This window comes from Salmo salar, chromosome ssa11, assembly GCF_905237065.1.
Source record: "Salmo salar chromosome ssa11, Ssal_v3.1, whole genome shotgun sequence".
NCBI classification, from domain to species: Eukaryota; Metazoa; Chordata; class Actinopteri; order Salmoniformes; family Salmonidae; genus Salmo; species Salmo salar.
The window spans coordinates 16,199,761-16,223,633 of record NC_059452.1 but is presented as its reverse complement, the minus strand read 5'-3'; the positions used below and the strand labels follow the sequence as shown (position 1 = coordinate 16,223,633).

Below are 23,873 nucleotides of genomic sequence, written 5' to 3'. Positions count from 1 at the left end.
CAGCTCTGACAGCTGGTGCTTAAAGCTAGTGAGGGAGATAAGTGTTTCCAGTTTCAGAGATTTTTGTAGTTCGTTCCAGTCATTGGCAGCAGAGAACTGGAAGGAGAGACGACCAAAGGAGGAGTTGGCTTTAGGGGTGACCAGAGAGATATACCTGCTGGAGCGCGTGCTACAGGTGGGTGCTGCTATGGTGACCAGTGAGCGGAGATAAGGGGGGACTTTACCTAGCAGGGTCTTGTAGATGACCTGGAGCCAATGTGTTTGGCGACGATTATGAAGCGAAGGCCAGCCAACGAGAGCGTACAGGTCGCAGTGGTGGGTAGTATATGGGGCTTTGGTGACAAAACGGATGGCACTGTGATAGACTGCATCCAGCTTGTTGAGTAGGGTATTGGAAGCTATTTTGTAAATGACATCGCCAAAGTCGAGGATCGGTAAGATGGTCAGTTTTACGAGGGTATGTTTGGCAGCATGAGTGAAGGATGCTTTGTTGCGAAATAGGAAGCCGATTCGAGATTTCACTTTGGATTGGAGATGATTGAAGTGAGTCTGGAAGGAGAGTTTACAGTCTAACCTGACACCTAGGTATTTGTAGTTGTCCACAAATTCTAAGTTAGAACCGTCCAGAGAAGTGATGCTGGACAGGCGGGCAGGTGCAGGCAGCGATCGGTTGAAGAGCATGCATTTTGTTTTACTTGTATTTAGGAGCAGTTGGAGACCACGGAAGGAGAGTTGAATGGCATTGAAGCTCGTCTGGAGGGTTGTTAACACAGTGTCCAAAGAAGGGCCAGAAGTGTACAGAATGGTGTCGTCTGCGTAGAGGTGGATCAGAGATTCACCAGCAGCAAGAGCGACATCATTTATGTATACAGAGAAAAGAGTTGGCCCAAGAATTGAACCCTGTGGTACCCCCATAGAGACTGCCAGAGGTCCAGACAGTAGGCCCTCCGATTTGACACACTGAACTCTGTCAGAGAAGTAGTTGGTGAACCAGGCGACGCAATCGTTTGAGAAACCAAGGCTACTGAGTCTGCCGATGAGGATGTGGTGATTAACAGAGTCAAAAGCTTTGGCCAGGTCAATGAATACGGCAGCACAGTATTGTTTCTTATCGATGGCGGTTACGATGTCGTTTAGGACCTTGAGCGTGGCTGAGGTGCACCCATGACCAGCTCTGAAACCAGATTGCATAGCGGAGAGGGTGCGGTGGGATTCGAAATGGTCGGTAATCTGTTTGTTAACTTGGCTTTCGAAGACCTTAGAAAGGCAGGGTAGGATGGATATAGGTCTGTAGCAATTTGGGTCAAGAGTGTCACCTCCTTTGAAGAGGGGGGATGACAGCAGCTGCTTTCCAATCTATGGGAATCTCAGACGACACGAAAGAGAGGTTGAACAGGCTAGTAATAGGGGTTGCAATAATTTCGGCAGATAATTTTAGAAAGAAAGGGTCCAGATTGTCAAGCCCAGCTGATTTGTAGGGGTCCAGATTTTGCAGCTCTTTCAGAACATCAGCTGAATGGATTTGGGAGAAGGAGAAATGGGGGAGGCTTGGGCGAGTAGCTGTGGGGGGTGCAGTGCTGTTGAATGCAGTAGGGGTAGTTAGGTGGAAAGCATGGCCAGCCGTAGAAAAATGCTTGTTGAAATTCTCAATTATAGTGGGCTTATCGGTGGTGACAGAGTTTCCTATCCTCAGTGCAGTGGGCAGTTGGGAGGAGGTGTTCTTATTCTCCATGGACTTTACAATGTCCCAGAACTTTTTAGAGTTGGAGTTGCACGAGCGAATTTCTGTTTGAAAAAGCTAGCCTTGGCGTTTCTAACTGCCTGTGTGTATTGGTTTCTAACTTCCCTAAAAAGTTGCATATCGCGGGGGCAGTTCGATGCTAATGCAGAACGCCACAGGATATTTTTGTGTTGGTTAAGGGCAGTCAGGTCTGGGGAGAACCAAGGGCTATATCTGTTCCTGGTTCTAAATTTCTTGAAAGGGGCATGCTTATTTAAGATGGAGAGGAAGGCATTTAAAAAAATAACCAGGCATCCTCTACTGACGGGATGAGGTCAATATCCTTCCAGGATACCAGGGCCAGGTCGATTAGAAAGGCTTGCTCGTTGAAATGTTTCAGGGAGCGTTTGACAGTGATGAGTGGAGGTCGTTTGACCGCTGACCCATTACGGGTGCAGGCAATGAGGCAGTGATCGCTGAGATCTTGGTTGAAAACAGCAGAGGTGTATTTAGAGGGCACGTTGGTTAGGATGATATCTATGAGGGTGCCAGTGTTTGCGGCTTTGGGGTTGTACCTGGTGGGTTCATTAATAATTTGTGTGAGATTGAGGGCATCAAGCTTGGATTGTAGGATGGCTGGGGTGTTAAGCATGTCCCAGTTTAGGTCACCTAGTAGCACGAGCTCTGAAGATAGATGGGGGCAATCAGTTCACATATGGTGTCCAGAGCACAACTAGGGGCCGAGGGGGTCTATAGCAGGCGGCAACGGTGAGAGACTTGTTTTTGGAGAGGTGGATTTTTAAAAGTAGAAGTTCAAATTGTTTGGGTACAGACCTGGATAGCAGGACAGAACTCTGCAGGCTATCTCTGCAGTAGATTGCAACACCGCCCCCTTTGGTCGTTCTATCTTGTCTGAAAACGTTGTAGTTAGGGATGAAGATTTCAGAGTTTTTGGTGGACTTCCTAAGCCAAGATTCAGACACAGCTAGGACATCCGGGTTGGCAGAGTGTGCTAAAGCAGTGAATAAAACAAACTTAGGGAGGAGGCTTCTAATGTTAACATGCATGAAACCAAGGTTATTACGGTTACAGAAGTCATCAAAAGAGAGCGCCTGGGGAGTAGGAGTGGAGCCAGGCACTGCAGGGCCTGGATTCACCTCTACATCCCCAGAGGAGCAGAGAAGAATAAGTATGAGGGTACGGCTAAAAGCTATAAGAATTGGTCGTCTGTGACGTCCAGAATAGAGAGAAAAAGGAGCAGGTTTCTGGGGGCGATAAAATAGCTTCAAGGTATAATGTACAGACAAAGTTATGGTGGGATGTGAGTACAGAGGAGGTAAACCTAGGCATTTAGTGATTATGAGAGAGATATTGTCTCTAGAAACATCATTGAAACCAGAAGATGTCATAGCATGTGTGGGTGGAGGAACTGAGAGGTTGGATAAGGTATAATGAGCAGGGCTAGAGGCTCTACAGTGAAATAAGCCAATAAACACTAACCAGAACAGCAATGGAGAAGGCATATTGACATTAAGGAGAGGCATGCTTAGCCGAGTGATCAAAGGGTCCAGTGAGATTCAGACAGCTAGCCGGGCCATAGGTAGCAAGCTGGTGGAAGATGGGAGGGAGGTCTGTTTTTAGCCACCTCGTGCGTTTCCGTCTGTGGGTTAGTGGGGTTCCGTGTGGAAGGGGGGACCAGTCCAAGTTGGCAAAATAGTTAGTTATAGTGGCCCAAGAAAAGTGTCCGATAGACCTATTCAGATCGCAGCCGAAAAGACAGCTAACGATTAGCGGGCCGCAGATGGGCGATCAGGTTACGTCGCGACGGAGGGGCCAGTTGGATAACTCCCTCGGGCAGATAACGTCGGTGGTCCAGTCGTGAAGACCCGATGGGGCTCCGCATCGGCAGTAAAACGGGTCAGGATAGGTGAGTTGTAGCCCAGGAGACACTTCAGCTGGCTAGCTCAGGAATAGCCCAGGAGTGGCTGACGGAACTCTTCAGCTGGCTAGCTGGCTAGCTCCGTAATAATGTGTGTTAATTCCGTGACCGACGTTGCCAATAGTCACTCAGGTAGCAGCTAGTTAGCTGCAAGATCCAGGTGTAAATGTCCAGAGCCTGCGGTAGAAATCGGGGAAAGGAGAGAGAATATGTCCGGTATGCTCTGGTCTGAGTCGCGCTGTACAAAAACTGGCGATAGCTTTTCGAGCTAATGGATAGCTGAGGACAGCTAACCGTGGCTAGCTGAACTTCAACGTTAGCCAGTGAAAATGGCTAACCTCTTGCTAGCTTCTGTTGTGGAATTCAGATGAGGTAAATAATACTTTCTTTTTTTAAATTGGTGAGGCGGGTTGCAGGAGAGTGCTTTGAGGTTGAGTTTAGAATTTAAAAAAATATATATATATTAAAAGATAAGTGAAGAAAAAAATATGTAAATATATATATACACGACAAGAGGAGGGTAGAGGACGTCTGAACTGCTACGCCATCTTGGATGAAAGTGTGAAACATGTCCTCACCTGGGATTGAACTCACAACCTCTTGGTTCTCAGCAGTCCAATTCTCCTGCTACACCACCATGTCTTCGTCTATGACTGATTTCACCCTATTGCTACACTTTGCACTTCAAAGTAAATCTCAGCTCTGTTAAAAGTACTGTATACTCAAGAAAAACTATTTTATATATTATAGTGATTAAGTAGTAATATTAAAACAGAGTAATATGCCAACTACACAGAAAAGCCTAACATTGTAAAATAAGTAAATCAGATCAATGATGAGAGACTAACTGGATTATCTGATAATTGGTGCAGACATGGTGGCGTAGCAGGAAGATTGGAATGCTATGAACCAAGAGGTTGTGAGTTCAAATCCCATGTGAGGACATGTTGATTAATGGTTCATATTCAACTACACATTGTATGTTTTAAAGCACTGTGTGTGCAAATCGCACTGCCTTTCTTTAGTTAAGAGGCCCAAATAATAATGTATAGCTGAATGAACATATGAGACAAGTTGAGCAAACACGTCATTTTACATTTACTGCATTTTTTTCCTAAGTTTTCTCAAGTTGGAGCAATGTTTGGGCAATGTTTAGGTAACACTTGGACCGAAAAGTTGACTAAATGGCTGTGGAAAAAAGCCTGTGTCCATAAAATGTATATAGTATGTATAAATTGGATGTAGGAGCCTAAGTGTTGTCCATTAGTTTACTCTAATTAGGGGAGGGGTGGTAGGGTTAGATAGATATATATATACACACACACACACACACACACACACACACACACACACACACACACACACACACACACACACACACACACACACACACACACACAGTTGAAGTCGGAAGTTTACATACACTTAGGTTGGAGTCATTAACTTGTTTTTCAACCACTCCAAAAATGTCTTGTTAACAAACTCTAGTTTTGGCAAGTCAGTTAGGAAATCTACTTTGTGCATGACACAAGTCATTTTTCCAACAATTGTTTACAGACAGATTATTTCACTTATAATTCACTGTATCACAATTCCAGTGGGTCAGAAGTTTACATACACTAAGTTGACTGTGCCTTTAAACAGCTTGGAAAATTCCAGAAAATTATGTCATGGGAAAATCAAAAAAGAAATCAGCCAAGACCTCAGAAAAAAAATTGTAGACCTCCACAAGTCTGGTTCACCCTTGGGAACAATTTCCAAATGCCTGAAGGTACCACGTTCATCTGTACAAACAATAGTATGCAAGTATAAACACCATGGGACCACGCAGCCGTCATACCGCTCAGGAAGGAGATGTGTTCTGTCTCCTAGAGATGAACATACTTTGGTGCGAAAAGTGCAAATCAATCCCAGAACAGCAAAGGACCTTGTGAAGATGCTGGAGGAAACAGGTACAAAAGTATCTATATCCACAGTAAAACGAGTCCAATATCGACACAACCTGAAAGGCCGCTCCTCAAGGAAGAAGCCGCTGCTACAAAACCACCATAAAAAAGCCAGACTAGGGTTTGCATCTGCACATGGGGACAAAGATCGTACTTTTTGGAGTAATGTCCTCTGGTCTGATAAAACAAAAATAGAACTGTTTGTCCATAATGACCATCGTTATGTTAGAGGAAAAAGAGAGACGCTTGCAAGCTGAAGAACACCATCCCAACCGTGAAGCACGGGGGTGGCAGCATCATGTTGTGAGGGTGCTTTGCTGCAGGAGGGACTGGTGCACTTCACAAAATAGATGGCATCATGAGGAAAAACAATTATGTGGACATATTGAAGCAACATCTCAAGACATCAGTCAGGAAGTTAAAGCTTGGTCGCAAATGGGTCTTCCAAATGGACAATGACCCCAAGCATACTTCCAAAGTTGTGGCAAAATGGCTTAAGGACAACAAAGTCAAGGTATTGGAGTGGCCATCACAAGGCCCTGACCTCAATCCTATAGAACATTTGTGGGCAGAACTGAAAAGGCGTGTGCGAGCAAGGAGGCCTACAAACCTGACTCAGTTACACCAGCTCTGTCAGGAGGAATGGGCCGAAATTCACCCAACTTATTGTGGGAAGCTTGTGGAAGACTACCTGAAACGTTTGACCCAAGTTAAACAATTTAAAGGCAATGCTACCAAATACTAATTGAGTGTATGTAAACTTCTGACCCACTGGGAATGTGATGAAAGAAATAAAAGCTGAAATAAATAATTATCTTGTAACGGCTGTCGTAGAAAGGGGACCAAAGCGCAGCGTGTTGATTGCTCATGATGAATATTTATTTTAACTGAAAACACTAAAGAAAAAATAACAAAGCGAAAGTGCACAGTTCTGTCAGGTACATAAACTAAACAGAAAACAACTACCCACAAACACAGGTGAAAACAAAATAAAAAATTACTTAAGTATGATCTCCAATTAGAGACAACGAGGACCAGCTGCCTCTAATTGGAGATCATCCTCCCAAAAAACAACATAGAAATAGAAAAACTAGAACCTAAACATAGATATACAAAACACCCCCTGTCACGCCCTGACCTACTCTACCATAGAAAATAACATCTTACTATGGTCAGGGCGTGACATCTCTCTACTATTATTCTGACATTTCACATTCTTAAAATAAAGTGGTGATCCTAACTGACCTAAGACAGGGAATTCTGACTAGGATTAAATGTCAGGAATTGTGAAAAACTGAGTTTAAATGTATTTGGCTAAGGTGTATGTGAACTTCTGACTTCAACTGTATATATTACAAATATTATGTATAAATATTTAAAATAATATAATATTTTGTTTTATATATATATATATATATATATATATATATATATATACAAAAAATATATACGGGGGATTTGAAATGACGCAGATAATTACATTGATGGAAGCCTTAATCTATCTGCAATATAAAGTTGATCTACCCCCTAAAAACAAATGTGGTGGAACCAGTTGTTTTTTTTACAGTGTACAAAAAGCAGTTAAATTAAACAGTCTCTTTTTCTCTCTATCTTTCTCCGTCCCCCGTCAGACCCTGTGGAGATGGAGTACCAGGAAGCCGTCAGTAAGGTGACTCTACAGCAGGTAGTGGGGGATCTGGAGCCGTCCACCAGCTATACCTTCTATGTGAAGGCTTACACGTCCCGCGGAGCCAGCAAGCCCTCCGAGAGCGCCACCGAGAGCACGCTGGGCGAAGGTGTGCCTTGGGAACGCACACACTTGCACAAACACAAACAGAGCACCCACACACACACACAGAAGCATATGCAAACAGCACACACACAGACTTACACACACAAACAGGCTTGCACACACACACACACACACACATAAACGCTCACTTAATTGGTGGTAATTACATGGACCAAAAAAGGTTTTTATGAGTTGTTTATTGTAAAGGTTCTGTAAAACACCTACAGGAGTTTGTAGTACAGTAGCCACATACCTGACTGAGATATACTGAGAAAGTACTAAAGACCTGTTTTATAGACTAAAACATGGTTGACTTAACAAGCCTGACGGCTCGTGTTTAATTTAATATATCATGTGGTTTATTGTTATCTGAATGTTTAGTGGATTCTAACACCACTGTGTGTGTTTCAGTGCCAGCACCCCCGTCACTGTTCATTAAATTGGTGAGCAGCAGTGTGGTGCAGGCGGTGTGGGAGTCATCCTCTAAGATGGGCCAACATGAGGGCTTCAGGCTGTACTACAGGAGGGTCCACACCCCCCTCTTCACCGGACCACTCACCTTCACCCGCAACGTCACCCAGTACAACATCACTCAGCTGGGTGAGACAGGGGGACATGGGCTGGGGGTAGGATGGTCCATGGAGATGTGTTGAAAGGATTGTTACACAGTCAATGTGTTTAATGTGATGCCTTGAGTGATTGTACATTAGAAGCCAACTCTATTCATATAGCTATATGTCTCAACTGCTCTCTCTCTCTCTCGCTGTTCCTCCTCTCCTCAGATCCAAACCTGGTGTATGAGATTAAGGTTCTGGCCTTCAACAAACACGGAGACGGCAACGCCACCATGCGCTTCGTCTCACTGAAGGAGGTTGCGGAGAAATCAGGTGACTTCCTGTTGCCCGCACACAAACACAAACACCCACGCAAACCAGGGCTCACATGTCCTGTAATCATTTCAGAGCAGCGTTGAAGAGGGCTCACGCAGGCTGCTGTGTGTGTTTACAGCTCTCCGTTTGACTGGACCACTCCATGCTGCCGCAGCATTGGTAGTCTGGCTGGCAGCACTAGATTAGGTTGTGGGTGTACTGTATGACAGCTCTGTGCTGTGGGCTTTGTTTCTCTGTGTGTATGTGTGTCACTGTGCTGCGTGGCATTGCTGTTGTCCTTACTGGGCTGTGTGTGTGTCTCTACAGTGCTGAATACCCCCTGTGACTGTGTGAAGGATGAACAGAGCAAGACCTCTACAACCGGAATCATCATCGGCATCCATATTGGAGTCACCTGCATCGTCTTCTGCATGCTCTTCCTCATGTTCAGCTACAGGGGGAGGTGAGTATTGGTGCAACGACAAGGGGACTGTGTGTGTGTGTGTGTGTGTGTGTGTGTGTGGGGGGGGGGGGGGGCCTTGATCCTGGCAGGGGGCCTGACGGTGGGTTGTTGTGTGAATTGTGTTCCTCCAGGTTGATGACGTGTAAGACAGTGCAGGCCACCCCCCAGGCCGGGCGTAACAATGCCCTGGAGTCGTCCTCTTCCTCCCAGGGGGCCCTGGCCTTAAACGGGGTGAGCAGATCAGGCATGGAAGGGAATGGCAGCGTTGCTGGGAAGAGCAGGGGAGACAGCAACGAGCTGGAGAGACTCTTCTCAGGCCCGTCCCACTGTGGAGACCTAGCTGACAGTTCACGCATGGTGAGTAGAGGGCCTGACTCCAAGTAGTGTTCAATTTATCCAAGTCTAGAATGATGCAATGGGCTAGATTTACATTAGATTGGCCATTTTCTACAGTTGAAGTCGGAAGTTTACATACACCTTAGCCAAATACATTTAAACTCAGTTCTTCACAATTCCTGACTTTTAATCCTAGTAAAAATTCCCTGTCTTAGGTCAGTTAGGATCATCACTTTATTTTAAGAATGTGAAATGTCAGAATAATAGTAGAGAGAATTATTTATTTCAGCTTTTATTTCTTTCATCACATTCCCAGTGTGTCAGAAGTTTACATACACTCAATTAGTATTTGGTAGCATTGCCTTTAAATTGTTTAACTTGGGTCAAATGTTTCAGGTAGCCTTCCACAAGCTTCCCACAATAAGTTGGGTGAATTTTGGCCCATTCCTCCTGTCAGAGCTGGTGTAACTGAGTCAAGTTTGTAGGCCTCCTTACTCGCACACGCTTTTTCAGTTCTGCCGACAAATGTTCTATAAGATTGAGGTCAGGGCTTTGTGATGGCCACTCCAATACCTTGACTTTGTTGTCCTTAAGCCATTTTTCCACAACTTTGGAAGTATGCTTGGGGTCATTGTCCATTTGGAAGACCCATTTGCGACCAAGCTTTAACTTCCTGACTGATGTCTTGAGATGTTGCTTCAATATGTCCACATAATTGTTTTTCCTCATGATGCCATCTATTTTGTGAAGTGCACCAGTCCCTCCTGCAGCAAAGCACCCCCACAACATGATGCTGCCACCCCCGTGTTTCATGGTTGGGATGGTGTTCTTCGGTTTGCAAGCCTCCCCCTTTTTCCTCCAAACATAACGATGGTCATTATGGCCAAACAGTTCTATTTTTGTTTCATCAGACCAGAGGACATTTCTCCAAAAAGTACGATCTTTGTCCCCATGTGCAGTTGCAAACCGTAGTTTGGCTTTTTTATGGCAGTTTTGGAGCAGTGGCTTCTTCCTTGCTGAGCGGCCTTTCAGGTTATGTCGATATAGGACTCCTTTTACTGTGGATATAGATACTTTTGTACCTGTTTCCTCCAGCATTTTCACAAGGTCGTTGGCTGTTGTTCTGGGATTGATTTGCACTTTTCGCACCAAAGTACGTTCATCTCTAGGAGACAGAACGCGTCTCCTTCCTGAGCGGTATGACGGCTGTGTGGTCCCATGGTGTTTATACTTGCATACTATAGTTTGTACAGATGAACGTGGTACCTTCAGGCATTTGGAAATTGCAAGGATGAACCAGACTTGTGGAGGTCTACAATGTTTCTTCTGAGGTCTTGGCTGATTTATTTTGATTTTCCCATGATGTCAAGCAAAGAGGCACTGAGTGTGAAGGTAGGCCTTGAAATATATCCACAGGTACACCTCCAATTGACACAAATGATGCCTATCAGAAGCTTCTAAAGCCATGACATAATTTTCTGGAATTTTCCAAGCTGTTTAAAGGCACAGTCAACTTAGTGTATGTAAACTTCTGACCCACTGGAATTGTGATACAGTGAATTATAAGTGAAATAATCTGTCTGTAGACAACTGTTGGAAAAATTACTTGTGTCATGCACAAAATAGATGTCCTAACCGACTTGCCAAAACTATAGTTTGTTAACAAGAAATTTGTGGAGTGGTTGAAAAACGAGTTTTAATGACTCCAATCTAAGTGCCTGTAAACTTCCGTATTGAAGCTGGAATCGTTAATTGATGAAACTGCCACGACCGTTAACGATATTACAACAACATAGTTACTGCAAACAGCTAACACAGTTTTTCCCTCTGACATCATTGCACACGCGGTAGAACAGCACAATTTGTTCTGCAATTTTTTTCCAGCACGACGCTCCTCACCTCGTCAACAAAACAATAACAACGCCAGCGGCGCTGTTCCCCCTACTACTCATTCCATCTTTAACTACATTACTGTGTGTGTGTGTTTCCAGTTGGATAGATCCCTGGTGTCCTGTGCACTGAACGAGACCCAGTTGTCCACTCTGCCGCTGGATGACTTCAGCCTTGTGGTGGAGGGGGACAGAGAGACGCAGTTCCAGAGGCCTCCAGCAGAGGGCCGGGGGGCCAGTGACTGGGCTGTGGCCGGGGTCACCCAGCAGGACCAGACCTGATAGAAGCATGAAGGTCACAGTGTCACCTCAGACTCGTATCACACTCAGGTCGACCGAAGTATTTCTTTTCATATTAGTTTTTCTTTGTGCAAAGAATTGTATTATTGGTAAGTTTAAATAAGTCGCCTCTGGAAAAGTTATAGGGTCTTGGACTCGTTCTTGAAGGTGTCCCCGGCCGAGGTTTTTGGTGCTCTTTTGTGATGGACAGCTAGGTTTAAGCTTTGGCAGGTGAATTAAGTGTTTTTGTTTTTTTTTGGTACATCCTTCATTTTCTGGTTGCCGGCAGCACACAGAATAGATGCCCAGAATGTCTTTGTTATACACTCATCATTTTATCTCAGAGTCGAATATGTTTTTATTTCTCTACTATCTCACAAAATGGTTATAAGTTATTGGTCTTATTTCTACTTTTTCTTTCAATGTCAAAGACTGCTGCCTACTCTTAGCCTAGCAAGGATTCCACAAATGCATCCAACGAAGACTAAGGCCTTCTTCCAGTGATTTCATATATTCTCTGTCTCAGGACTTTTATTTTCAGTGATATCAATGGTTTTTTATTAGTTCTCGGCCTTCATACAGGTTCTTAACTTGGCTATGTGAACCTTAGGATTCAACAAAAACCTACCTCAGCCGGAATGAATGTGATGTGGGAAACCTTTTGGATCCGTCTTTTCCCCTTGTGTTCAGTTACTTTTACATGTAGAGCGATCGGTTCGAAAAACACGAGAACAGGTGCCACGCTACCTCAGATGTCAAGAACCGCCGCTCTCCTGCTTGTCGAAGCGGGAAAAAAAGAAGAGAAAAAAAATCAAAACGGAAAGCACTTCAAAACGCTGAAGTCCACGTTCTACCTCAAGATAACAATGTTGTAGTTGTTCTTTCTTTCATAATGAAACATGTACTTCTGTTGTGAGAGCTCCTGGCTTCCCTCTGTCGATGAATTGCTGTTTGTGGATATGTCAGTACCTCATGCAAGTTGACAGATGATATTGTTGTATGAATTCTACTTGTAAAGACATTTTTCATAGTTTTCCATCGTGTTTGCGTGAGATATTTTGTCTTTGCTTTGTTTGAATCTTAGTTGCTTCTGTTGATTGAAAAGACTGTTAGAGATGCACTGCACTGCCACTAATAATTTCAGGACAATTTTACTGCTATGTGAGAACTGCTGCAGATATTCCATTGGGCAGGTGAGGTTTTAGTTACATTTACACTTGATTGAGACATACATCATATCTGTATTTATGAATGATTGCAGGATGGAATTGCATGTGTGTGTGTGTGTGTGTGTGTGTGTGTGTGTGTGTGTGTGTGTGTGTGTGTGTGTGTGTGTGTGTGTGTGTGTGTGTGTGTGTGTTGCGTGTGTGTTTGCGTGCGCGCGTGACAGCGAGTGAAAGACTGTACATATGGTATATGTGATGTATTAAGAAAAATAAGCACAAATGTATCAAAATGTCATTGTAGGCGTTGACAACCACAAATGTTAATGTATCTGATATGATCCCAGGTAATTGGCTCTTCAATTGGCAATAGTGTTGTTCTGATCTGATTTTTGGGCTCTGCCTGTCACTCACTCCAAGCTGTGGCACAGTGCACTCCTTTGTTATAGTTCATCAAATCAATTCAAATCAATTCCCTTCTGTCGTAAAGGAATAGCCCAGACTTATCGAGCCTGTCCATCCCAGATCCCTCCTCCACACTGACAAATTAAAGTGCTTCAGGAAAACCTTTTATTACACTGCTGCATGTAAATCCATAGGGAGATGGTTTAACAGGTGGACCACAGGTATTAACTCACAGGTCTGAGTTCAGTTTGCTCATGCTGTCATCTTCCTGAGCAAACACACCATCAACGGGATGTTATTAGACTTGGATCTGATCTGGGAGTACCACTACCACTGCTCCACCTGTTACTCCAGAACCATGCTCTCTGGAGCTGGAGCTTCCCTGAGGCAGAGCCAACCTGAGCCAGGCCAGGTAGCCTGGGTTAGGGACGCTGTTGTCTTCTCTCTGGCTCTCTCTACTGTAGAGATAGATCACATTTTAACTCTATGCTCTCTACTGTGTCTCAGTCACGTAATGGCCTAAAGCAGTATTACTCTGGTAACCTACCTCAACCCCGACACGACAGTCCTGCTCTCAGGTTGCTCCCTCTCACACGCTCAAGGAAACGTCTATATGTGCATAAATATACACCACACACGTAATGACACACACACACTCCTAGGGAAGGGAGGATGTCTTCAGGGCCTTGTGGTAGTGCAGTTGTGTGACAGAAAAACAATTGTTTTTGTCTTTATGCTTAGCTTTTGTGGATGTGAATGTATCACAATTGTTTTTATTACATTTTTGTTGTATTAGAAGCTTTTACGTTTTTGTTTTTCCACTCAGCCTTGAAGGTCTTTGAACATGTGTCTGTTATGGACTAATAAACGAGGACATCAAGCACTCACTACAAACTGTAGTATAGCTACTCAGTATAAACTGTAGTATGGCTACTCACTACAAACTGTAGTATACCTACTCAGTATAAACTGTAGTATGGCTACTCACTACAAACTGTAGTACAGCTACTCACTACAAACTGTAGTACAGCTACTGTAGTACAGCTACTCACTACAAACTGTAGTACAGCAACTCACTACAAACTGAAGTACGGCTACTCAGTTTAAACTGTAGTATAGCTACTCACTACAAACTGAAGTACGGATACTCAGTATAAACTGTAGTATAGCTACTCACTACAAACTGAAGTACGGCTACTCAGTTTAAACTGTAGTATAGCTACTCACTACAAACTGAAGTACGGCTACTCAGTTTAAACTGTAGTATAGCTACTCACTACAAACTGTAGTACGGATACTCAGTATAAACTGTAGTATGGCTACTCACTACAAACTGTAGTACGGCTACTCAGTTTAAACTGTAGTATAGCTACTCAGTTTAAACTGTAGTACGGATACTCAGTATAAACTGTAGTACGGATACTCAGTATAAACTGTAGTACAGCTACTCACTACAAACTGTAGTATGGCTACTCACTACAAACTGTAGTATAGCTACTCAGTTTAAACTCTAATACGGATACTCAGTATAAACTGTAGTATGGCTACTCACTACAAACTGTACTCAGTTTAAACTGTAGTACGGATACTCAGTATAAACTGTAGTATGGCTACTCAATACAAACTGTAGTATAGCTACTCAGTTTAAACTGTAGTATGGCTACTACTCTTTTACTCCCAGAACCCTCCTCACAGATGATGTGCAGCAATAGGTGTTTGTAAGTAAGGATTATGAACAGTCACCAGTTCTCACCCCTGATTTATTGCAAGGGATTTCTGCAATTATCATACTCAAATTGTGTTAATAAATGGAGTAACTGCATTAGATATGAAATACTGTACCCTTCATATACAACATCTCCTATAAAGAAAGGCACACATATTTCTACCTTCCTTGACTGCAGTAATCAATTGAATTGTAGTAATTTGTTGGTCCTATATATTTGAGTTAGATCGTATAGAGCAGCCAGTGCTCTCATGCCTTTGTAGTTGGCTGATTAGAGGAAGTGAGGTGTGTCCAGCGCTTGGTCCATTCTAGATTTGATATGGTAACTACACTAGCCTGAAACGGACTGGTTAAATAAATGGGATATCTGTGTTAAAGCCGGGCTGTAGAACTGTGTTTCTATTAGACTATATATTGTACAGTTATAATGCACATTACATTCCAGAGAGATGTGTCGGTGTGTGTTCCTCCAGCAGAGGGTTTTTATTGTACGATGCAGTAGAAGTCGTTGTTGTTAATGCTTGCATTGTTGCTGAAAACGAGGAACCAGAAGTCATCTGCAGTAATTCTGTACTTTATGTTTGTTTGTTTCTTCACCATGCATTTCTTTTATTGTCTCGCGTGTATTCATTGCTTGTATTTTTATTGTACATTATGGTATATTTACATTACAAGTTTTAGTAAACAATAATGATAGTTGTCAAACTAGCAGAAAGAAATGCCTCAATGTTACACATGTGTATTTATGAACTGTTGATGTAATATTCTCTCTAGTGCTTCTTTAAAAACGTAAAAGATGTTTGTGAGGAGGGGTCTCTCCAGAGAAACCAGAGGTACTTTTTCTTAGTCATTTACGGTTCATTTCCGATGCTGGAAATTGCCCACATCTCATCCCTGATTTGACAGGTTTTAGTGCCATACAGTGCACAACTTATTTACCCTTCACCCAGAATGCCGAGCTGTAAATTGAGGCATCATGTTTACATGATTGATATGATCATGATTCTCCCAGTGCTTTACACTCCTATAGATCAATGTTAAGAGCTGCCCTCTGTGATCAACCGCTGAAGCTGCTCTAGTCTATTCTGACTTATCACCACTCCATTGGCTGGTGAGATGAGATTCTCCCGCTATCTATTCTCAGCCCTGCTTCTTCCTCTCGTGAGATTCCTCGTCCGCTGAGTTTGTTTCTCTGGGACAAAGAGAGAGTGGGCTGACTGCTCAGGGAACGTCTATCTAATCCTTATGTTGTATTTGTCACAGCGGAACATGGGACTGGGCGCTCCACTATGAGAGTCCATGTTTTTTAGTACAATCTTCCTCTCACAGTGCTCTGACTGTGCCCTATTCAACCAGTTTAGGGGGAGGGATTGCCTTTTTTGTTTATCGACTAGGCAAATAATCAAGGAGATAATCTGTCCACTTTCACACATACTGAGCAGATAATGGTAATCCTCCATGCATGAAGATGTGTAGCCTCAGTGAGCAACATATATAGGGATGAATGAAGTTCACTACCGCTCTTCTTAGTACGGTTTTGTCTCCTTTTGTCTCTCTTCCTTGCCCCTCTCTGTAATGCCACCTCTCCCTACACACACACACACAACAGCAACACACACACACAACTTTGTAAAGAAAGGAGTGTTTGTCAGAATTACCCCAGTGCCCCAGCTCTCCCCAGAGAGAATCATGGGAGAGACATTAGCTGGTTTATCTCTGGCAACACAAGCCTATTGACAACTGGAGAGTAAACACATCAAACCGTGAATCTGTAAAACAAACATTTTCTTCTGTGTGGCAATATTGTTACCATTTCAGCTTTTTAAGCCTCTTCATGAAAGGGATTAAATGTTCAACTGTTTTCTCTGTTCTCTACCCCAGCCGTGGAAGGCAAGGGAAAACTCTGAAACTACTGCTAGCCATGTTATTTTCCAGTTTTTGATTTTCTTTCTATTTTTGTAGATCCTATTCATGCTAATTAGGACTCCTAATAAGTTAGGAATTCTCTTAACTGGCAGTTGCTGACCAGTGGCCACAAATTAAATAGTCAAGTATCTACCAAGACTAATATAGACACTTGCACAATCTTGTAGAAGTGATTGTTTGAATTTTAGGTCATGTTACTGTAGGAGTAGGTACTCACGGTATGCCATACTGGCCTGATATCTTAAAACAAAGAATGTAACCCTCCCCCCTAACTGGTTTGGGCATGAGTTAGTATCTTAGTAAGATTTGTTACAACACATCCATGAAATATGGTGTGGTGTTGAAGTTACATGAGATACAACTCCAAGTCTGTCCATGTATTCCACGTTTGTGTTCATATTGTAGAAACAGGAGAAAGCTAGCTACATATTGTGGGAGCTTAGCGAAAACGATTACAGTAATATCTCATTGTTGACATGTTTTGAAGCTACAATGGGTGTAACCAACAAACATGGACTGTTGAGGGATTGGCCTTTGTCATGCTGTAACAGTGCACAGTTCAGATGTATTGATCTGTTCATATCTGTTGTATTGATCACTGTGGCACCAAATGACTATACTTTTGATTGTAAATTGATTGCATTTCTGATGCTATTATCTCTGATATTCTCCCAAGAACTCAATGACTGTACATGGCAGATAATGCTGATTTTGAAGATTTTCAAATCATTTGAATTCTTGTCATTTAATGGTGAATTAATGGAATTGTAACTTAAAGCATGTTTGAGATCAATAGTATATTTGTACCTCTGTCGAGAAACACGTTAAATCCAATGTATTTAAGCATGGCCACAGAGAAAAATCGTTTTTTTAAACCATGTCTTTCTCAGCTATTCGCAAATGTGCTGTTTTAGCAGATTGCTAAAGTGTTAGTTTATCATTATTGGATTTGTGATGGTGACACTGTGACATTTAGCCATTGGAATAGGGCAAGTATTGTCATCTCAACATGATGCTATTGATGTTTCTCTTCCACAGTATTGGTCTACATATTTGATAGTGTGTATTTGCTAAAACTGTTTCTACTCAGAAAGACATTGCTATATATAATCTTGACTGCTTGTTTGATCATCTTCATATCGTCTTACCTGTAATTATAGCTCACTTTGTCTCCGTTTGATCCCTTTCCACCACTCAGAGATGTAATTGATTCACAGTCAAACCGTAAAATCGAGTTCATGATCATTAAACAGTGGAGACGATAAAGCATGAACCTTTCCGTACAAACGTTTACTAACATGTTTTCATGTTAAAGCTGTGCTTAGAGAAGCGTGCGTTTTATGGAAATGCACACAAAGTATGCACAGCTGTAGCGCTGTAATCTACAGTACAGACCTGCCGCTATTACGGCATCAGCAGGGATACGAGAGCTGCTTGTATCTACAGGAAAACTTGTGCCAACTTATTGTAGCTACAGTTGAGCTTACACAGGTGGTATTACTGTCATATTTGATCTCCTCTTACCCAGTTTGGTTGGCAATACTGACTGTATCCCTCCTCACTTCCTCACAAACCTGTGGCATTCTCTCCAGAGTCTCTGTCACTTGCTGTAGAAGCCACCAGGCATCGCAAGGGGAAAAGGCTTTCCTGCAGTTACTATACGTACGACTGTCAAAGTCATTGTTGCTACTGCTACTACCATGACATTGGGTTATTGTATAGCCGCAAAGGTGCTAACCTAAACCAAATGTCAAATACAGTGCCCAGACAGTTTCTATAGCCTCACTGTACTTTTAATGGGGGGAAAGGCACCTCGGTTTTTAGTGCTTGTGTTGGGTTTGATATAGGGACAGAGCTGGTGTGATGAGAATAGCCAGGCTATGGAGAAGGAACTAAGAGAGCACAAACCTGTACAGTATAGTATAATCAGCTGCATATTGTCTGTGGGGAGCTGTTCAATCACATCTGTCTGTCTGTCAGTCTATATGTCTGTCTATATGTCTGCTGAGGTCAGTGCCTCTGCCTGCTCAAGTGTCCCACAATCAAATTCAGGTCAATATGAAATCTTTCCCATCAGGGATCATTTTTATGTGTCCACAAATGTGTATTCTCTATGATACAGTATCTGTAGTTGGTCGTGATGGTTGGTCGTGATTCACATGTGTATACATATGTATAATACTGTATGTATGTGTATATGTGTATAAAGACAGACTAGATCTTTTTTAGTGGTTTGTATTGTTTTAGAAGTTATTGTGCCACGCTGATTAAAGGCAAAAGACGACAACAACGACGGTAATAAACTAGCTCTAGTAATTAAAATGACAGGTGTGAAGTGTTCTTACTCTGCGTGTGGATGTGTGTGCGCCTGGCGCGTGGTGTCTCGCGTATTACAATTAAGAAATGACGGCCTTCGTCAAAAGCACATCCACGCTCTTGACACATCAGGTTAAATAAGGCATAGCAGAAAATGGAAACATAGGGTTAACCCTACAGTAGCCTTACAGTACATCAAAGCTGCATCCTACAATGCCTCACATTCTACCATTCATGGTACTGATTTATAATACACTCATGAGTACACTCATTACCGTATGTGGATTTCTAATCACTGCCAATCCAAGATAGTCAGGCTTTAAGAAAGACTAGGAATCTAAATCAAACTCTCGCTGCATCTCGCTTATTTGGGCTGTGAATTATATTCTGAAGCCTGTTTCCATACTAGTTTTATCATCCAGTTTACTTGCTTAAATGTAAATCCTGGAGAGAAAACCCACCACTAAAACCTCTATCTAATTCAACACCTTCTTTACACTCCATTCTTTAATCCTAATTATGAATTCTAAATCGGAACATATGGTTACCGTAATCCTAAATCTTTAGAATCCCTTATTTTTCAGTACCAAGGGGCTATACATATTTTATCCGGTTAAGATGACCAGTAAAAAGTGTGTGTAGTGTTTTACTTTGATAAAACATTGGGCAGTAAAAATGTACGTCTTCACGTGGTAGCAACTGTGTGTACTAAGGCTGGGAATAGCCGGTGACCTCACAATACCATATTATCAAGATATTTAGGTGCCGATACAATATGTATTGCGATTCTCACGATTCAATATGTAGTGATTCGATACTGTGATTTTGTTGAGATTCGATGTTCCAAACATATTGCTCACTATATGTCTGCTGCAGACGGACAAGAGAGATCCATGAGAAAATGACTTTTGATCAGTCATGGAAATAAACTTGCTCCCTATATAAAAAGGTAATGGAGAACAAGCTATGGAGTTTTTGGTGCAGGTACAGCCAACTACTACAAAAAATGATGTTGCGATATTGTCAAAACGATACGATATATCATCAAAAATAAGATCCAGATATGTAACTATATCGATTTTGTTCCCCATCGCTAGTGTGTACACTATATTAGTCTAAAGTGGTCTGCTATTTGTGTGTATGTACATGTATGTTCCCGAAGCCCCACAGTGCAGTCTCACGCTACCACGCTGTCCCAGTAATGACATTAACAGTCCTGTTTGTCAGTATGGGCTGGCTCAGTGGGCCCCCCTGGGTATAGTACAGTATGAAATGCATGTGAATGCCCCTGTAATCTGAGGCACCCTGACTCTGCCTCGCTCCCTGATGCATGAGATCAATAACAGCACTATGAATAACATTGACATATACACACACACATATATACACACACACATTTACACACACATACACACACACATTTACACACACATATGCACATACACACACACACACACACACACACACACACATATATACCCTTTCTTTCTAAAATTATCTGCCGAAATTGTTGCTAATCCTATTACTAGCCTGTTCAACCTCTCTTTCGTGTCGTCTGAGATTCCCATAGATTGGAAAGCAGCTGCGGTCATCCCCCTCTTCAAAGGGGGGGATACTCTTGACCCAAACTGCTACAGACCTATATCTATCCTACCCTGCCTCTCTAAAGTCTTCGAAAGTCAAGTCAACAAACAGATTACCGACCATTTCGAATCCCACCGCACCTTCTCCGCTATGCAATCTGGTTTCAGAGCTGGTCATGGGTGCACCTCAGCCACGCTCAAGGTCCTAAACGATATCTTAACCACCATCGATAAGAAACAATACTGTGCAGACGGATTCATTGACCTGGCCAAGGCTTTCGACTCTGTCAATCACCACATCCTCATCGGCAGACTCAACAGCCTTGGTTTCTGAAATGATTGCCTCGCCTGGTTCACCAACTACTTCTCCGATAGAGTTCAGTTTGTCAAGTTGGAGGGCCTGTTGTCCGGGCCTCTGGCAGTCTCTATGGGGGTGCCACAGGGTTCAATTCTTGGGCCGACTCTTTTCTCTGTATACATCAATGATGTCGCTCTTGCTGCTGGTGAGTCTCTGATCCACCTCTACGCAGACGACACCATTCTGTATACTTCTGGCCCCTCTTTGGACACTGTGTTAACTACCCTCCAGACGAGCTTCAATGCCATACAACTCTCCTTCCGTGGCCTCCAACTGCTCTTAAATACAAGTAAAACTAAATGCATACTCTTCAACCGATCGCTGCCTGCACCTGCCCACCCGTCCAGCATCACTACACTGGACGGTTCTGACTTAGAATATGTGGATTACTACAAATACCTAGGTGTCTGGTTAGACTGTAAACTCTCCTTCCAGACTCACATCAAACATCTCCAATCCAAAGTTAAACCTAGAATTGGCTTCCTATTGCGCAACAAAGCATCTTTCACTCATGCTGCCAAACATACCCTCGTAAAACTGACCATCCTACCGATCCTCGACTTCGGCGATGTCATTTACAAAATAGCCTCCAACACCCTACTCAATAAATTGGATGCAGTCTATCACAGTGCCATCCGTTTTGTCACCAAAGCCCCATATACTACACACCACTGCGACCTGTACGCTCTCGTTGGCTGGCCCTCGCTTCATACTCGTCGCCAAACCCACTGGCTCCAGGTCATCTACAAGACCCTGCTAGGTAAAGTTCCCCCTTATCTCAGCTCGCTGGTCACCATAGCAGCACCCACCTGTAGCACGCGCTCCAGCAGGTATATCTCTCTGGTCACCCCCAAAGCCAATTCCTCCTTCGGCCGCCTCTCCTTCCAGTTCTCTGCTGCCAATGACTGGAACGAACTACAACAATCTCTAAAACTGGAAACACTTATCTCCCTCACTAGCTTTAAGCACCAGCTGTCAGAGCAGCTCACAGATTACTGCACCTGTACATAGCCCATCTATAATTTAGCCCAAACAACTACTTCTTCCCCTACTGTATTTTTTATTTATTTATTTATTTAGCTCCTTTGCACCCCATTATTTCTATTTCTACTTTGCACTTTCTTCCACTGCAAATCTACCATTCCAGTGTTTTACTTGCTATATTGTATTTACTTCGCCACCATGGCCTTTTTTGCCTTTACCTCCCTTATCTCACCTCATTTGCTCACTTTGTATATAGACTTATTTTTTCTACTGTATTATTGACTGTATGTTTGTTTTACTGTGTAACTCTGTGTTGTTGTATGTGTCAAACTGCTTGCTTTATCTTGGCCAGGTCGCAATTGTAAATGAGAACTTGTTCTCAACTTGCCTACCTGGTTAAACAAAGGTGAAATAAAATAAATAAATAAATACACACACACACACACACACACACACACACACACACACACACACACACACACACACACACACACACACACACACACACACACACACACACACACACACACACACACACACACACACACACTCCTCCTGTCTCCATATCTCCCTGCAGTGCTGCCCTGTGGACACGTTTGTGGTGTGGGACAACCCTCTGAGCTGTGTCATTACTCTGTGTGCTTGCTTACATGTGACTATCGTATATATAACAGTCACAGGAGGCTGGTGTCACCTTCATTGGGGAGGATGGGCTCGTTGTAATGGCTGGAGCGAAGTTAGTGGAATGGTTTCCAGGTGTTTGATACCATTCCATTTGCTCCGTTCTGGCCATTATTATGAGCAATCCTCCCCTCAGCAGCCTCCTGTGATGACAGTGTATATGAGTGCGTCTGTGTTGTGTGTGTGTGTGTATGTGTGTATGTGTAAGTGTGTGTGCTTGCGTACATGTGACTGAGTGTGGTGTGTATGTGTGTGTATCTGTGTGGTGTGTGTGTGTGTATCTGCGTGTATAACTGTAAGTGTGTGTGAGAGAGGGAGTGTGTGTGAGAGAGTGTGTGTGAGAGAGCCCTGCGGTCCTGGTTTCTTCATTATCTCTGGCGATAGTAAATCAGAGAAAACAGGGAGCTGTGTTCACAGGCAGGATGGATGGCCCCTCAACCACATAACAGCACAGAGCTGAGCAGAGCGGCCCAGACTGGCCATATAAACCAGTGAAACTCTATCCCCGGCCCGGCCGGACCACCTCCACTGGGGGTCAACCAGCCCCCCTGACCCCACATAATTTAGACCCGAACTGAGAGAGGGGGACCTCTGCGCTCCCCAAGAGCGCTTCAAGAAGGGGGGTACAGCTGTCTTTTGGCTCCTCACAACGCTCGCCTTTTAGCAGCTCAAAGGGAGCAGTCGAGAGAGAACGGGGTCACAGGTCAGACCAGCCAACTTTCATGCCCGCCTCCCTCTGAAGTTTTCAGCTTTTTTCTCTTTTTTTACTGCTTCCAGATTTCCCAGCCGTAACACGCTTCCCAGGTGACTGTGAAGGGGGAAACGTACCTCCTCACACATCGCAAATAATCGAAACCATCTTGTCAGCTCCTCTGGTTTTGGAGTGGGTCCTCTGTGTGTGTGTGTGTGTGTGTGTGTGTGTGTGCGTGTGCGTGTGCGCGTGCGTGCTCCAGCAGTGATGGGTGTGTGCAGTCAATGTCTTTGTGTCTTTTTCTAATTGTAACCGCATACTAAGCACAGACGATTTACAGTAATTCTGACCCTTCCCATCCCCTTCAGATGGTGCTGGACTGACATTTCTTCTCTTTGGTCATGGTGGAGGCATACAGGATCAGTGCTAGCTCACATTGTGTCGTGTGTGATGGAGGATGTGTGCATTAACTTTGGGAGGCCACAGGAGACGTGGCACTGAACGTGTTAATGGAGTGACTGGTTCTCCCCAGAAAGGAGGACTGATGGAATTGCACACCGTGCAGAGGGAATTGCTTTGAAGGAGTAAAATGGCTTCCCCTATAACACATTTCTATGTATTTGCCAGAAATAAATCTGGTGACCTTTTCAGTGGCAGTGAGTGAATGGCTCACATGCACAGATATGGAATCATATCTCTGACACATGCACTAATCTCTTTCTCTCTCCCTCCCTCCCTCCCTCTCCATCTATTCCTCTCTCCCTCTCCCTGTCCCTCTCCCTCCCTCTCTCTCCTCCACACACATAC

The 23,873-nt window shown here is 43.4% G+C and overlaps 1 protein-coding gene across 1 annotated transcript in view; it reads left to right on the top strand.

Annotated features, from left to right (window-relative positions):
* Positions 1–18,775, top strand: part of LOC106562146 (immunoglobulin superfamily DCC subclass member 3) — a 127,357-nt gene extending 108,582 nt beyond the window's left edge. The window contains exons 9-14 of the mRNA XM_014126798.2: positions 7,237–7,401; positions 7,809–7,997; positions 8,180–8,284; positions 8,594–8,729; positions 8,861–9,086; positions 11,057–18,775. Coding sequence (XP_013982273.2) covers positions 7,237–7,401; positions 7,809–7,997; positions 8,180–8,284; positions 8,594–8,729; positions 8,861–9,086; positions 11,057–11,236 — 1,001 coding nt within the window. The 3' untranslated portion in view covers positions 11,237–18,775. The remainder of the gene's footprint in view (positions 1–7,236; positions 7,402–7,808; positions 7,998–8,179; positions 8,285–8,593; positions 8,730–8,860; positions 9,087–11,056) is intronic.
* The last annotated feature ends 5,098 nt before the right edge of the window (positions 18,776–23,873 follow it).